A 17,807-nucleotide genomic window follows, 5' to 3' on the forward strand; every position below is an offset into this window, starting at 1 on the left:
AACTTCGTTAAGTAACTGATTTTCACGTTTATCGACATGCAAGCATATAATACACAAAAATGCATCACATTATCCATATAATCTCAGCATTACTACTCTGTCTGACTTGATGCGATCTCCACCATCAAGTCATCTGAAATGGATGATAAGCTTAGACTGAATAACTATGTTAGCTCTCTGAATCAAGCCATGGTTTCTACTGGTTCTGGAATCAGCTCTGTCTTCCTCAGCCAATCCCACCCAACCGTTCATCCGGTTGATGGTGTAAAATTTTATACTGCTTAGCCTGACAAAAACAAAGCCTTCATGTCATCAACGAATCAGCAAACCTCATCAAACTCTAGCCCATTCCAAGATGCAGTTAACAAAGCCGTTGAACAAGCTCTTAAGGCTCGAGAGATAATCAAGTCTGCAAGCAGCAAAAACAGTAGTTCCAGCCCCCACTCAAGTTGATGATTTCCACATTGCACTCTTCTATGCTTGTATGGCCAGCCATGAAGAATTTATGCAAGGAAACCTACTACCCCCATCCTTCCAGCATGGAGACATTCTTGATGTCAATGAAAAGGATCTTGAGAAGATGGACATAAGGTACCACACGAACATAACAGTTTACATGGGCACAAACTACATGAAGAAATATGGAAAGACTAGCTTCAGAGACTCCAACAGCAAAAGCATTGGGTTTGACAAAGACAAGCCCCGTTACTACAACTACAACGAAACGAGACACTTTGAAAGAGAGTGTACCAACCCAGATAAGACTGCAAATTATGTTAAGATCACTGAAGTCTTCGATAATGAAGGTGGGAAGAAAATGATAAGAAACCAATGGGTCAAAGTTTGGGTCAAAGAGTTACACGAATCGGTTAAGGAAACTCAACTAAAGGGAACTCAAGCTCAGGCTCAAAGGAATTGAATTGATCATCCAGTCTGATGAAGCATCCAGACAAGACAAGACAAGACTAGGAGGGTAAATTTGGCGAGCTGATGAATCCTTTGAACTTTGTTGGAATGGCTTTCATGAACAGAGATCAAGCTTCGTCAAGCACTGCACCAGGAGGAAACCAAGGCACTCCTGAAATTCCCGAGGTACATAAATATCTTTGCTCTCAAGCTTGTATTGATAAAGTAGAAAACTATAGAACTCATAATGTTGCATTTAGAGAAAACCTATGCTTTAAACATATGAATGATAAATATAAGAAGTCTGATAAGATATACACTACTAGAATCAAAACTCATCATGACGACATGTCAAAATTGCATGTAAAGTTGTTTCAGTCTAATAAGACAATCGAGTTTCATGGAAAACGGAAAGTTGATTTAAATGCCAAAATGGAGAAACTAGAACTAGAGCTATCACAAAGAAAAATAACTGTACACAAACTGACTTCATTGACTAGGAGTTCGACAACAAAACCGGGGAGATGGTCTTTCACTGTGAGAACATGCACTCGCTCAAATTCTTTGATGAGCATGAGTTTGCGGGTCTAAGCAAGGAGGATTTGTTGAAGCTTTACAATTCTCCTTTGTCCACAGTTGAAGACATTCAAATGGACAACAAGACAAAATACTTGAGAAGTTCAAAAAGTGTGTTCGATACCTTGTTGACAATCAACTATTTGATTTTGACTCCCCCCTTCGAGTATGAGACCGACTGAAGACGGAATCTAAAGAAATAATACTAAGACTAGAGGGAGAGTGTAGGGTCCCGCTTTGATATATAGTCTTTTGTATTATTACGATCATGTCACGATGTAACTTATTAGATTTCATTTTGTCTATATATGTTTGGGCTCGAGGCCATGTATGTTGAGCCCATTGAGCCGTAATAATAGCAACCTAGTATAGGATGCCTTCACCTATAAAAGGTGAAGCATGCACATGCTAGAGACAACCTTTTGACATATCTTATCTTATCTTTCCACTAACTCTCTCTACTCTCTACGATAATAATCCAAACCTAACAAGATCTGAGATCTCGGTTTACTTGTGAGTGATTTTCGCTAACTTACAAGGTGATTGATCCAAGAACAAGTAGTTTGATCCCATCTCCGACACTATAGAGGTGAGAGAAATGTAATAGTAAATGTATAGAAAAGTGTTATTTAATTATAAAAGTAAAGAGAAAATGTAGTGATTTTTAGTGTAATTACATGTTTAATGTTTAGGGATATGAGAAGAGATTAGAGTGGAAATCCAAACTTCAAGTGGTCAAATTCTATGGTTTGGGGAGGTATTAACGCAACATGAATGGAAAAGTCAAAGGAACTAGGCATTGTTTAGAAAGGGTTTTTTTTTCTAATATCTTGATATATATGTAGTACTAAAATGTAATGTTTTTAGACCCGACTAGATATCGATCCGGACGTCTTTTCGATTCACAGGTCGAAATAGCCCGAGAAGTCGGACTAAAAAACACACATATATACACACATACACCCTATTTATATATACATATATAATTATATATATAAAAAAAATAATAATAAAACTTTCATGTCTATTTAAATGTTTATTTTCACTATATGGGATTTATATTTCAACTAAATACACACAAATTATGGTTGGTTGATTGGCTAATGGGGTGTTTGAGAAACATTTCATCTCGGAATGGCCTTGGTTTGATCCCAGCGTTAACAAACATTTTTATTTAATAAAACCAAGGTTTTACCGGTTCAACCGTGGCTCACCGGTTGGACTGCAAACCGTCAAACGGTTATATTGAGTGCACCGAATCGGAATGCCTACCGGTTCCGGTCGAACATGCCCGTCCAGTCCAGGTTTCAAAACATTTTATGAACTTGTTGCCAAATGAAGCTATTTCGCCAATGGAGGTTATAAAAGAGTTGGTAAGTGACATTTTAGGTACAAACAACATATTACATGGTTGACACTGGGTTAGAGCATTTATTGTCTTAGGATATTATTAATATCAAGGAATTGTACCAAAACCGTGATAGCAATGGTCATTATGAAATTGAATGCAACAAACACATGAAAATTGGAATTAAAAGCAAAGAGATATCATAGTGCGTTATCATCTTCATCTTTCCCTTGTCTTTGTCTACTATTCATTTTCGTGTTATATCGGTCTTTTGAACCGGTTTGAGAGAACGTGGCTCGGAACAATAGTAAATGAAAAAGAGTTTAGGAGGTTTGGAAGCCATGTATGCAGCATGCTTGATGAAACAACAAATTGGCATAAATGTTTTTTTGAACAAAAAAAAAAAATATTGATTGATATACGTATTTTAATCTTGTTAAAATGGAAACCATTATTTTCTCAAAGTATTAATTGTAAAGCCACTATGATCCTATTGTTTGAAATTTAAATTATTACTTAGTTATCTAAAAATACTTAGTACGGATTTTATATCTTAATAGGATTAGGTTTTGATCAGAAGAAGTGATTGCTTCCATGGACAAACTCCATGATTCGTTGCTTCTCCATATACTGAGTCTACTCGATGACTCGGCTGACCTTGCTCGCTGCCGAGTCGCTTCCAAGGGTTTCGATGCTGTTTTTCTAGGCCTTCGATCAATTCATCTTCATCGCAGAAACATCAATTCAAGGTCTAGGGATTCAAATTCTTTCAAGAAGATTTTTCTTGATCTTATTTCAAAACTTGAAACTGTTGAATCGGTGAGTATCGACACCAGAGGGGGTGATGGTTTCATTTTCACCGATGAGGTTTTCGTTAAGGCCTGGTTTCCTAGGGTTTCTGGATTGTTGAAATCGCTTTCAATGTCTGGTGTTTCTTCGATTAATCTATGGAGTGAATTTAAATCGAATGTTTTGCTGCTGATTTCTGCGCATTGTAAGTTCATGTTAATTTGTATGTTTATTCAATTCTATATAAACAGTATATCATGATTATTACTAGTCAATTTCCAAGTTTACCCTTAAACACACATAACTAACATTAATAAACAATATTGACGGACCCAGTTTTCAAGGGCATTATTGTTATTTGGTAGGAAAAAAATTAATCATTCAATCCACCTTAAACTTTGTGTTTTTCAAACATGGACACTTATAATGGGACGGAGGGAGTAGTTGTTTTGGTAATGCAATGGTCAGTTTAACTTGATTGTTTTCGCTTGACTAAGGCAATTTGTTTCCTTTGATACATGCAGGTCATAATCTTGTGAGCTTAAAGCTAGGCCATGCGCATGTATCTACGCACAATTTGAATCCAATGCCAATGCTAACTAGTTTGACACTTGGCTCGACATATTTATATGACAAACACCTAAACGCGTTGAATAAGTGTTTCCCTAATCTTCAAGTTCTTAACTTGGTAGATGTTAAAGGACTTAGATATCCCAAGATCCACCATCTCAGCCTCCAAGCCTGCCATTGGGATGCATATTTTTGTTCTCCATTATCATTGACTCTTATCACCCCCAACCTCATCACACTCAAACTTGAAATTTCCGTGCTTGTTGAAATTCATGTTGAAGCTCCAATGTTATCTCAATTTCATCTTCGCCTTCCCGTCATTAACCAAGCAGGCGAATTATTCACCTTCACAAACTTTGAGAATTTAAAAACACTTTGGTTGGACTCCCTCCATATTGGCTCTTTACTTTCAGAATTCCCAATCACAAAAATAGAAACTCTGACATTGTATTCACGAACCAATGCACCAAGAGACGCTCCGGATTCAAAATTGACCATAGGCAAGGTGTTCAAGGTTTTCCCAAATGTGAGATCTCTACGTATGAATTCAGGTGCTTGGTTGGGATTAGAAGCTTGTATGAACCGACAAGGTTGCAATATTGTTTTGGATGGGAGAAAAGGATTGAAAAAATTTTGTGCCTATCTGTTGTTAGTCAACCCGACTGAGACTTTCTTGTATGTTGCTTGTGTGTTGGGCCAATGCGTCGGCTTGTTAGAGGTCTCGTTGCTCATCCATAGTGATGTTTGTGTTACTAAATCTGAAAGTTTCAAGTCTAAGTGCATGGCTCGTTGGTCTGGTTTGAAGTGGAGATGGGGAATATGGAATGAACATAAGGAAGATTCATGGATAACCCATGGTATATCTAATAAATGCCACAAATCATCTAGGAAACGCTCTTGCGTTAAGGTGTGACTGACCCCGGTTAAACATTAAACCCGAACCTGATAACATGTAATCGATTCGGTTAATGGCTAGAAAACACCTCGAGCCGGTGAACTCTAGTGACCCGAATACCACACAACTTGAATTTGAATTTTTTTCAAGGTTGACAGGTCGCTCTTACGACGTTTTTTTGTGTTTATTATTTTTTTTTACTAAATTAATTACTTGTTTACATTTTGAAGTCATTAATTCTTTATTCTTGGCAGGTGTGTTAATATACCTATTAAACTTTAAGGTTCAAATTTACAATACCTATTTAGTTTTACAGCCCAGTGGGTGTATAAATATACATATTTCATGATACAACTCAAACTCGATTTCGACTGTACGTATAGGTCGGTTAGTGTAAGACGAAACCCGACTTGCCTGTCCCGCTCTAATCCGATTACCAAATTCTGTTAACCCATCATATATTGGGCAAGTATTCAGATAGAGTTTCACCAACACATAACATGAAGAACTCGACCCACGCTAACCCGATTACCAAACCCCGAAACCTGATTAACCCATCATATATTGGGTCACAAAACCCGAATAACCCGACCCTAGAAGCCCAAAACTCTAGAAGAAAACTTAAACCTAAATGACACCCCTTAATTAGACCATATCTATAATATATATAAACGAAAACCCAAAAATCCTAGGTGTCGCGATGTAGTCGCTTCCCCCATCTCTCAAAACCCTAGCCACTCATAATATCACACAGCCGGTCCTTCAAAATTGATCGTCGGCATTAAATCAACACCCATGTATTGTGAAACCTAAAATCAATCCTTCTCATCTGCATCTTTCAACTCCCTCACAGCCCCACTCCAAAAACATTTTCCATCTGCTGGAGTTCCACTTTTTCATGCTTCGTATCTGTTTTCAATTTGTTTTTGTTTCTATAAATTAAATATATCTCGTGATTCAACTGGCTCTACAATGGTTTTGATGTAGATTTTCAATTTTGTGATTTGGGTATCTCATGAATTTGAATTTTGATGAAAATGCAATTATTTACTTTGTGCACAACAACTGTTTGATGAAATGCCTAGCAGAGGTGATTTTGGAGTGATTAACGAAGAATGAGATGATGATGATGATGTTTTTGAATTTTCTTGATATGTGAGTGTTACTGATTAATTAAGTTTAGATTCAATTTTGTTTATGTATTCATGAACAAGGAGATGATTATGTTTGTCTCAATTCCTTGAACTCTTGCAAGATGCATATATGTTATTAAAGTGGCCACATGGATTTAGTACATGTATCTGATCTTATGTTATGGGTTTGGGTCGGGTCAAAACAGATTATATCACACTTGTTCATTGTAATTTCACTTTTAAGGAGCATTCTTCCATAGTTATAGACTGCTATATTATTGTATTAATTTCTTCAAAGTTTACTAGATTTGATTTAGAAAATAAAATGGTAAATATTTCTGGATTATGTTTATCATATGGATCATAGTATTTTTAATTCCTAAATCATGTTATTCAATAATTTATATTATAACTGAAATTAATATAAAAAAAAAAACTCACAATTCATGTATTGTCAGGTATTTTAGTTGGATTTTACAGATTAGGCAGTTTTGGATTTGTTTCATATGGTTGTAGATTATGAGCACAACTTCATTCCCATCCAACAAGACATGCAATTGAATCAGAAAGGAGGCTTTTAGTTTTGATAACTTTTTAAGTTTGATTTGATAATTATTTGAATGGACTGCTATGATGAAGTCCTAGCTTTTTTCACTTTGGTGGGTTGGTTGTGATTAACGACTTTTTAGAAGAAAATAGAGATAAATCTACTCGTATACGCTGGTCTATTATTGGTTTAGAGACTTTTCACCACTACACTGTAGCTAAAGTGAAGTTGAGGTTTAGTGAACAATGTTCCATAATTTTTCTGTGTGTAATCCACTAATGGATTTTGTAATTATTTTTTATATGAGTAAGCTGCTAATGATGCTTATAGCTTTTTATTTTTACATAACAGGTTCGTTGGGGACAATAACACTGATTATCTTTATATCTAACGGAGTTGGAGATCCCACAAACTAAGCATACTTCAGGAAAAGAAAAGCATCAGCATTGGATTAGATCAATGGTTTCATAAAGAAGTCGCGTGCCAATCATCGGGGATATTTAAGCAGGAGTGAATTTGTATATTTGCTATGAATGTGTTTTGAGATGTAAAGCTTAAGTATTTATATTATAATTAGATGCAGTTTTCTTTTCTTAAGATTTTGTATGAACTTTTAGGTATAATTTTTTGTGTCTATGTACGAAAGTCTAAATTTTAATGATTATTGATGAAACTACATAACTTATTACTACTTATTTGTGTGTGTGTTAATTTCTATAATTAACATTTAAAGTAGTAACTATTGATAAGATTCTTAACAACAATTAAAGCAATGGTCTAAATTTTAATGCTATTCAACTAGGATCCATTCTTAAGGTTGCCTCTCCATGGGTATACTGATGGGTTTGGATCGGGTTAATGGATTATGTCACATCGGCTATAATCATTCTTGAAAAACCTAATCTCCCTTGTGAATACGAAATCCGCCACCACACCTCCGCCCTAATATGGCCGACGTTCTCTTCACGGCTGCTCTTTGAGACAACATCGTTTTAAAGGTTACCCTATTCGGTTCTCCCAATCTATATGTCCAGAATCTGATTGACCCAATTCGTTCAGTTTCGTGTGAATTGAAGTTGAGGATGTCATAATTATGAATCGGTGAGATTTTCTACTTTGAACTTACCTAAAATCCTTCACAAACAGTTTGATATTTTCAGGTTAATTTGATTGATTCGTAATGAAGTGTGAATGATTTGATTTGGCGTTCGTTAATTAGGATTAAAATTGGTTAATTGCATCACTGAATTGGGTGTTTGTGTGTTTTTAGGGCAAATTATTTTTGGTTTTAGGTTATTAATTTGTTCAGAGTGAATTCAGAAAGAATCTATATGATATTACTCCCTAACCATCCTAAGTAATATGTTAATTATATTTGTTCATGCTATTTTGCGAGTTGAAAAAAATAAATAAATAAAATTTGGTTTCATGTTTAAATTATTGATATACTTGTGTTGTATAAAAACTTATTTTATCGGATTGTTCAAAGTCAATCAGTATCCGAACCGGCAATATGCCCTTATGCATCTTGAAGAAAATAGTATCATAATTTAGGTTCGGTATAAGCAGTTTCAGTTAGTTGTATTTTATTTTCAATTAGTTTGTGTATTAACTTCATTAGTGGTATTATGTAATGATTAACAATTGTTGATTGGTGATGAATCTATTATTTTCCCTTAGACACAACATCCTTCATTGGTGAAATATCATGTGATACTATGGTCACCAACAAAGAAACAAATAAAATGTTTGAACCTAAGTTGTCAAAAGCCCTTCGGGAGTACCCCTTTCGGTTGCTCTTATTAAGAACTTTCTTTTGGGCTTGCTTTCGTTTCCATTTTTTTAGGTTCCGTGTTTAGGGTAGGATTTGAAAATGATTGTGTGATACTATTTCTAAATGATGAATGATAAAATGCAAATAAGCAGTAATGACTAAATAGTAAAGAATCTATTAAAGACATATTGTATAGCTTCTTTCTAATGAAAATCTAGCTACAAGCCTACAAGACAGGTTGAAATTTGTATTACAGTTTGTGAGTATTCCTGTATATATGAGCATTATCTTTAAAAGAGTGATTTTAAACATATACGCCCATCAAATTTGTACATGTAACATGTAGCATATTCTAAGGTTGGCGGGATCACACAAGGAATTGGGTTGCATAAGGTTCAACTGCCTATTGGCGGTACAATGCGACTATGTGTTTTTCTTGGCACTCTTGGACATGAGGTAATCCATTGGATTCTTATGGATTTAGGTACAATCAAAGTCCCTACATGTATTTCTAATACAGGTCAGAAGTCATAAAATGTATTTTTAGTCAACTAAAGTGCCATTTTGACTCATTGAAAAATGTTATGATTTTAGGGGAATTTAACCTTGATATGTAACTCTCACTTAACCGTAACAGATACTATACTTATGAATGAAACAAAACTAAAAGTGTTCCCATATGACATATTTGCAAGAAGCAAATATGTTTTAGCCGTTTGTCGTGTAACTGAATAACATGACTTTTCGAAATAGTTTAACTCGCTTTGATCATCATAATTTTGATATAGATGAGACCGTTGTGGGCTCAGGGGAGTCAAAATATGAGAGACTAATTCCCTAGAAAATTCAGGATTCAGGAACACCAGAAGTCAATGCATTACATTAAGAAGACAAGAACAAGTAAAGTTGATCAAAGAAACAAGTGTCATAGCCTAGCTGGTATTCTTATTGTTCATTCGTTAAACGAATATTAATATTTTATCTCCATGTTTTATTTTGGACTTATGTTTGTCAAAATATTAACCAAGCCCTAAAATTTTGTTTATATATTAACGTGAATCAATATTTAAAGATTTTTCATTTTTCATTCCAAGCAAATTATAAGGTTATTAAGTCTCTTTATTTTTAATTATTGTGTAGGTTAAAACTTAAAAGGGTACTAAGAGACGAAACCCCATCACCAATAATTGGCAATGAATAACACTTGGTGTTTTATTTGCTATTTACCAAAATAATAATAATACTAAGATATATAGAAGAGGATGCAAATCTTTCAAGTCTTTCATTTTTTTGTTCATCTACTTACGATTTTTGTTTCTAGCAGTCGCCTTCCATGCCTGTAAACGGAAGTAGTGGTTTATTAAAAACCACATTTTTACAAAAGAAATTTGATGGACAATTATAAGAAAATCAAAACACATATAATACAACTATGTGTTTTTGTTAACATGAAGCAAAATCAAACCTAATAACACAAAGATCTCCAAATTTAAAAAAAAAATGTGTTTTCCTTAGACAATGCAGTGTGGTTCCGCCAAGCCAAGGGAAGGGTCCGACGTGGCACACCGTTCATGCAAAGAGTTCCTTGAAACACCAAGCACGGCCCTTTTTCTTTCACGTGTGACGGGATCGTCATGCTCGTCCTTCGCCTCTTTTTGACCGTTGGAGCCCAACGACTCTATTTAAAAGATTATTTATTTATTTATTTATTTATTATTATTATTATTATTATTATTATTATTATAAATACATATATATAAACAAACACTTCTCAAATCAGTTTAACAAACCCATTTCAATAAAAACTAAAATACAATGAAACCTAAAAATTATCAATACCTCAAAACTCATTTAAAATTTAATAATATTGATAGTTGATAAGATTGAAAAATAGACAAACAAAAACAATAAAAATTAAACAATTACTTATACATACAAATATAACCCATCTCGGTAGGAAAAATTACAACCGAAATGACAATAAAATTGACAGCCATAGTCCATGTAAATTAATTAAATTAATATAACAAATTATATATTAAAAAATATTAACAAAGCCTTAAATAAACCCGCGTAACACGCGGGCTAAAAGCTAGTGTTATATATACTTAACCATTGACTGCTCGTTAACTAACATATATCATTTACAAATTTAAAGCCATTCATATTCTCAATTTTAAATTTTAACGGCCCGAACTCAATTTATCCGACCGCTCTAACCCGATTAAATCATCACATATTGGGTATGCCGCTCTAACACCATTTGACACATTAATATAGTGATTAATTTAACATATAATTCCATAAAATCTAACTAGTTCAAATATATATCTAAATTTTCATATGGGTTAAACATGTGAAAATTGTTGTCTTGGGCTTTTTAAACGGATTGTTCCTGTCGCTGGGTAAAGAAAAATTGGTTGAATCTGAAAAAAAAATGTTGTAAACGATTTACATTAACTCACACATACAATGATTTGGTCTACCTAAGTTACGCAACGTATTAAGACCAGCCGCTATTTTGATATAGTGTTTCAACTTTGTTATTCTAGTTTAAGTTTATATCAACTTCAGTTACATAACCAAAAGCCATTAAATAAGTAAGAAGCTTGATGGGATATATATTGTAAACGAAATAAATATAGATATTCAGCACAACATTAAGAACATTTCTTGTAAATGGATTTTGAGATTAATGGGCTACTGAAACCTGGTTCATATCCACGGTCAGGTATATCGGGTTCGGTTCCGGTACATGTCAGGAACCGGGTTTCATGCCCACCTCTACACCCAACTTCAGGATGGTAACCGGTTAACCCAACTCTTGTTTTGTTGGACGTAATCTCTATCTTAATAGGTCTGTCACGTGTAGGTGACCGGGTTTAGAGGTGTCCAAAATACCCGAACCCGATTAACCCGACTCGACCCAAACCCGAATAAGCTAATTAGGGTCGGGTTAAATAGGGACAAAAGTATTAATCGGGTTATTCGGGTTGACCCGAATAACCCGAATTGTTAACAGGGTCGGGTTTCGGGTTTATTATTGGAAAATAATCGGGTTTCGGGTTAACCCTAATAACCCGATTAGTGATAATACTTTACTTCAAATCCAATAATGAAAATGTGAAATAAGCATAAACGTCAATATTGAAAGTTTTATAGAGTTAATTATTCTTCTACTTGTTCATGAACCGTTAGACTAGAAGTTCTTTTAAAATAAACGAGCGAACATGAACAAATGTTTCACTCGTTCATCTATGTTCGTGAACACTCGTTTATGATCATTCATTTAAGTTTGTTTACGTTCTTTCATATCCATTCACATATTAATAAAAATGAATAAATATTATTTGCATTTAGAAATTATATCACCATAATATGTTTATATTTGTGTTCATTTAAATGCGTTCATTTATGTTCGTTTATGTATGTTTGTGTTCGTTAATGTATGTACACATTTCTTCAAGTTCGTTTATCTTTGTAATTGTGTTCATTTATGTTCACGAACTGTTCGTTTAGATTTTAAATGAACGATCATAAAAAACAAGAGCATGTTCATTTTTTAACGAAAGAACATGAACAAAAATATTTTTTTGATTAAGTGTTCGCGAATGTATTCGTTTAAAGTTAAACGAACAAACACAAGCACCTTTGTTCATGTTCGTTCGGTTCGTTTGCAGGCCTATATGTAATTATAAGATAATTACTTGTGAAATAAATTGAAAATTGAGTGGAATGAGAAATTTTGCAACCCACGAGTTACGAACATAAAAATCAACTTCAAATTATAAAGTAACATAGTCAACCCGATTAACCCAACTAATCCGACCCGACTAACCCGAAACCCGACTAACCCGAACCTTAATTGGGTCGGGTTTCGGGTTAGATGTTTTTTAAGAAAAACCCGACTAACCCGACCCGATTAACCCGAAACCGATCGGGTTGACCCGATGAACACCCTTAACCGGGTTGGATCTATTGGTCCTATGAAATTTATTAATATTGTAATTGATTTATGGGGCTGCTATTAGGGTTTTAATATATTTGGTAAGTATTGGCTAGCAAGTTAGGTTAGTCTATATAAATCGAGTTATGGTTAGACATTAGAGACACACACGAGATGCAACCGAGTTAAGGTTTATCTAGAGAAACACGGGTTATGTGTAATATTGTAAGGCCAATAATTTGTGACTTGCGTTATCAATATGCGAAACTCGTTAAATTTATTATGGTCAATAAATTAATTAAAGTGGGCGAGAAATTCAGATACGAGACGAGAGCTTCGGTGCACGCGTTTAGCTTTAACGAGGAGGAGATCTTCTAGAATGTTTATGTTAAGCCATAAATAGGACTTCATTTTGTTAGTTTTAAGTGTGTGTTTTCCATGGTGTAAATCATCCACCCAAGGGGAGCTCACCTTGGGTGGGTCGGTTCTTTATCAATATGTCAAATCTTTTAACCGACAACGAGATTGTTCATCTATATATTATATTTATATTTATGTTCAGTCGTTTGATTTACCACATCCGTCTTGAAATATATATCAAGTGTAAAATCCGTTCGTGGTCGTTTTGGGACCTATATTTGGTATCAGAGCTTTCGGCTCTACTAGTTGTGGTTATTGGGTCACAATCTTGGATTTTGGTCTTGTTTTTGTGTTGAAGACAAGTGTTCTAGAGTTGTGTTGGAACCCGGTGTATCAATCTAATAACTATACCTATAACAGATCTCAGATCTGTGTTTAACCGATTAATACGTTTATATAGATCTAGCTCATAATTACCATAGATTCAGTGTTGTAAGTGTTTATATATTATCAGTATGTATGTATATCAATATAATATTAAGTTTTGAAGATTGAGAGAGTATTTGGAAAGCGATTCGATAATTAACCCTCAAAAAACTTAACTTAAAAGTGAACAGGGTTCACTATATATAGAAGATAAGACTGGTTCGCTAACATCCCCTAGCGAACCAGGTCTTACTTCGTTACATACAATAAATAAGACGAAGCACCTCCTGATTCGTTAACATCCCCTAACGAATCAGGAGGGAATAAGGTTAAGTCTTAGTTCGCTAACATCCCCTAACGAACTAGACTTCATATATAACAAACTAGACAATAATTAAACTAATTATTACATTAAATATAAAACAAAAACGTTAACGATAATTACAAAGACTCAAGACGCAAAACTGTGCACTAACAGACACCCCCTCGTCTTGAGCTCTTTGTCTTTAAGTTACTTGAAGCGCTTGGACCGCCAGTCTCTGCAACTATGAATTCCATTTTCATAACAGACACGCACAACGCGTTGGAATTGCATAGCCAGGTCGTAATCTTCACGGCGCTCAATCAGAATCTGCTTCTTGTATAACACATCATTGTCTGTTTCAGATAACGTAACCAACCACATCGGGTCGATTATCTTGATCAGTTCAGTCTCCAGTCCTCGACCAAGAACAATGACGGCCTCGCCTGTACGATTGTCATAGTACCATCGGTTGAAAAAGAGATGCATTTGTTGGGGCATCGTCTTCATTGGCACTTTCTTCATCGTCTTCGACGGTTTAACTTTAAGCACGAGTTTCTTCCACCCAGTCTTAGGATCGATTTCGTCAATGCGTTTACGTCTTGGGACATGGGGCTTGAAGAACTTGAAGCCTTTATTAACCTTGAATAGTAAGTGTTGATGAAACCACTCAGCTATTCGGTAACCCCCACGATTGATAAACGGACATCTCGCGAGGGTACGAACATCCCACCGCGGCAAAGTAAGAACATCCATCATCTTTTCGTAATACTGTACACCTTTCTCCCACTTTATTATGCATACTTTAAGCTCAGAATCATACAACCAGGAGACAATATCACCATGTACCTTGGAAACCGTCTTGAAAGAGGTCACTTGATTTGCTTTGACCCATCCAGCAGCAGTGTCTTTCCTTTCTTGATCAACATATCAATATGCACTGATAATTTTACCCACCTTTTGACGTTTAAACCATCTTTCAATATCGTCATCAGTTATTTCTGCAAGTGAGTGAACTGTCCGCTTACACTTCAAGATCTTTTCCAGTTCATCCTCGGTTTCTTTAATTGTTTGCTCATCGAATGCTGGAGCACCTTGATCAACATTAGTGTGTTGAAACAAGTCAGGGTACTCCTGAGCAGTGACATCTTCCACCTCAATATCCTCATCTTCATAAATAAAATCCGTATTCATCTGAATAAACGGATCATCTTCCAAACCTTCCTCATTCATTACTTCAACATCGGGCTCAGTCTCCAAAGCATTTAATTGATCATCATTCAACCCAAGCAGTATAGAAATCTGCTCTCGTGTCATACACCTGTCGACAAACTCACCTTCCTCTTTCTCATCCTTATTCACCATGCTTCTAATCACCCCCGATCCATCCATAAATATTACCGTGTCGGCTTCAATCATCTCTATTGGTTTAGCAGCCGAATAATCACGATACACAATAATCTGTTTCTCTGAATCGTCAACAGAATTCGTACCTGCACCAGACGCAGGGTCTTGAGCTTGTTTATTCTCACCACTAGCACCTGTCTCATCATCATCAGAATCTTCCTCATTATTCTTGATCTCTTTCAAAGCATCATCTTTGCAAGTTAATTGAAGGATCAGATCCTCTTTCTCTTTAATCTTCACCCCTTGAGACTCAACAATCTCACGTAGGGCCTTTGTTTCCTTTTGACAGAAAGAAACATAGCTGACTAGTTTCTTCTGATTCTCCATGAGACGTTCTTGATTTAACCGATCAGCATTCATCTGGTTCTCATATAAATGGAGAAGATTTAAAAGCATTTATGTTTGTCGATGTGGTGGCATAGCATACAAGGATGGATGAATTGGTTGGATTGGACCTTGAGGCCTTGTAATTCTCATAATTGAGAGATCACTAGGAGGAAGAGGAGGAGGCCTCACAGGTATGGTTGGAGGAGTTGTAGACACAGTAGCAGTTGGCAATGGTATTTAAGTTAATGCTGACTGAGGTATCATGCCCAATTGCTCATGAGAGACCATCGTCGTCGTCAAAGTCATTGCCGGAGTGCTAGTTGCAATTGGCACTACCGGGATTTGAATCGTTGTTTGACGAAGTGTAGGCATACCAATAATTACACCAGCCCCAGCAGACACACGTCTCTTCTTAGATGGCTCACTAGTTGCCACAGCTTTCCCTTTCCTTTTTCTTTCTAATTGAGCCTTAATGGTGGCGGCTAATGCAACATCAATTGCATCTTGTTGTTCTTTTAAAGCGGCATCACCAGCACCACCATTTCCACCTTCATTACCCCCATCACCATCATTTCCATCACCATCGTCGTTACCACCTGCTCCTTCCTCACGGTCGGAGTCTGAATCATCATGAATCCAGCGATCCTCGGAAGGACATACATAATTAGGATCAACGATATGACCAATCATTCGTTTATCCGCTGGCCTTGCCTTTCGATAGATAGCCATTCTATGTACTGTGTCAGCTGTCATATGTTCCATATAAAGCTTATCATTCACCAAGGTTTGATCCATTGCTAGATTTGGTATCAAGTCTTGAATAATCAGCTGCAAAAACCGAGGATACATTAAAAACTTCTTCTTTTGGTCCGTCTGCTGAACTTGTTCTACCAAATGATCGAATACAAGTTCAGAGTAGTTGAATGGCTTGTTGAGAATTAAAGCCACAAAAGTGGATTTCAAGCTGAGTCGACATTCATCAAAGCCACCCCGACGGCCACTCATACAATGAATAAGAACATGGAGAAGATATTTGTATGGTGGACACAATCCTTTCTTGTTCAGCATAGATTTATGAACGTCTCCACCATAACGTACACGAGTAAACAAACCCCTGACCAATTGCCTATCGAATTCACTCGGGTTATCGTCAGTATCAGCAAATCGAAGCACACGACGAATTATGTCAACATCAATTGTAATTGGAGTGTCATTGATCGAGGCTCAAATATGCTTCTCTTCCTCCACATACGCAGCAGTATCCCAAAACTGTCTGATAATACTCAGATACACCATAGGTCGAGCAGTGATGGCGTAATGTATCGCTGATCATCTTAGAAAGGCCAACATATCTCCAAATGTAGCTATATCAGCAATGTCTGATTCAACATAAGCATAGATGTTGTGCTTTTTGTCAAATGGTAGTAAAATAACATTGTCTTGTTGTTCTTGTTGTGGTGGTTGATCTTGTGGAGGTTGTTCTGGTGGTGGTTGTTCGTGTTGTCCTTAATCAGCTATTGGTGGATCTTGATTTACTTGATCAGCCAAGTTTACTGTATAAGTAAAAGCGAATATGAGAAGACATAGAATTGTATTCAATGTCAAAATATGACAACTTATTTATAAGTGGTGTAATCAATGTCATAAGATGTATGTATTTAGGTTATATACGCGTTTAGACGATTGAAATACTTTATAAAATTTATAAATGAATTTTAAAATTAATTACATAATTAAGATTGAATGTCATTCGTTAAATATCCCACTGATTCGTTACTATACAATAACGAATCGTGCGATTCGCTATCAAGTAAATAAACCAACGAAGTAGCCTTAGCGAATTACTAATCAAACTGACGAACTAAGAATCTAGTTCGTTATAATTTTAACGAATCAACATCTGATTCGTGAACTCCATTCTTCACTAAGCTAGTTCGTATATGTCTTAACGAATTGGACACGAAACAATTCCAATTCGCTAAGGGGAACGAATGGTCCATTAAATAGACTTAATCTTTGACTTCTCATAGTCAAGGTCAAAATTAAGATGAACACAGATAGTCAATAATATGAATCCATAAGCAATTAGTCCATAACTATCGTTAAATCATCAAAACAATGAACGTGTTGAGCTCGGAAACACACAATGAAGCTCATGGTGATGAGATTGAGACTCAAAACCCAGAGATACTGAGGGTAACCGGAGCAAACAAACACACAGAAACTATGAAAACAAAATCAACCTGGCAAACTCTAATCAAACGTCGATTAAAGTCCACCAAGGGTATCGGAATAACAATCCGATTACATTGAAACATTAATAAGCTATATAATCACAATGAGCCATAAACAAATCAGGGTTTAAAGACTCGGAAAAACCTTAGACCACAAAAGTACATAATTCATCTATCAAATAACACTCATTTTTGACGAAAAACATATCGCCGTGACCATCTATACCTGAGAATCACAAAGATATACTTGAAATGTTAAAATATGAAA

At 35.6% G+C, this 17,807-nt stretch overlaps 1 protein-coding gene across 1 annotated transcript; it reads left to right on the forward strand.

Annotated features, from left to right (window-relative positions):
* Window positions 1–3,424: 3,424 nt before the first annotated feature.
* On the forward strand, window positions 3,425–5,102 carry LOC143575749 (F-box/LRR-repeat protein At4g29420-like). Its single transcript, XM_077060043.1, has 3 exons — window positions 3,425–3,824; window positions 4,144–4,505; window positions 4,551–5,102. Exons 1-3 carry the CDS (start codon window positions 3,425–3,427, stop codon window positions 5,100–5,102), a joined length of 1,314 nt encoding a protein of 437 aa, XP_076916158.1.
* The last annotated feature ends 12,705 nt before the right edge of the window (window positions 5,103–17,807 follow it).

The sequence above is a fragment of the Bidens hawaiensis genome, unplaced genomic scaffold (genome assembly GCF_021521415.1).
Source record: "Bidens hawaiensis isolate Kalapana, Puna unplaced genomic scaffold, B.hawaiensis_p1.1 tig00027642_1, whole genome shotgun sequence".
NCBI lineage: Eukaryota > Viridiplantae > Streptophyta > Magnoliopsida > Asterales > Asteraceae > Bidens > Bidens hawaiensis.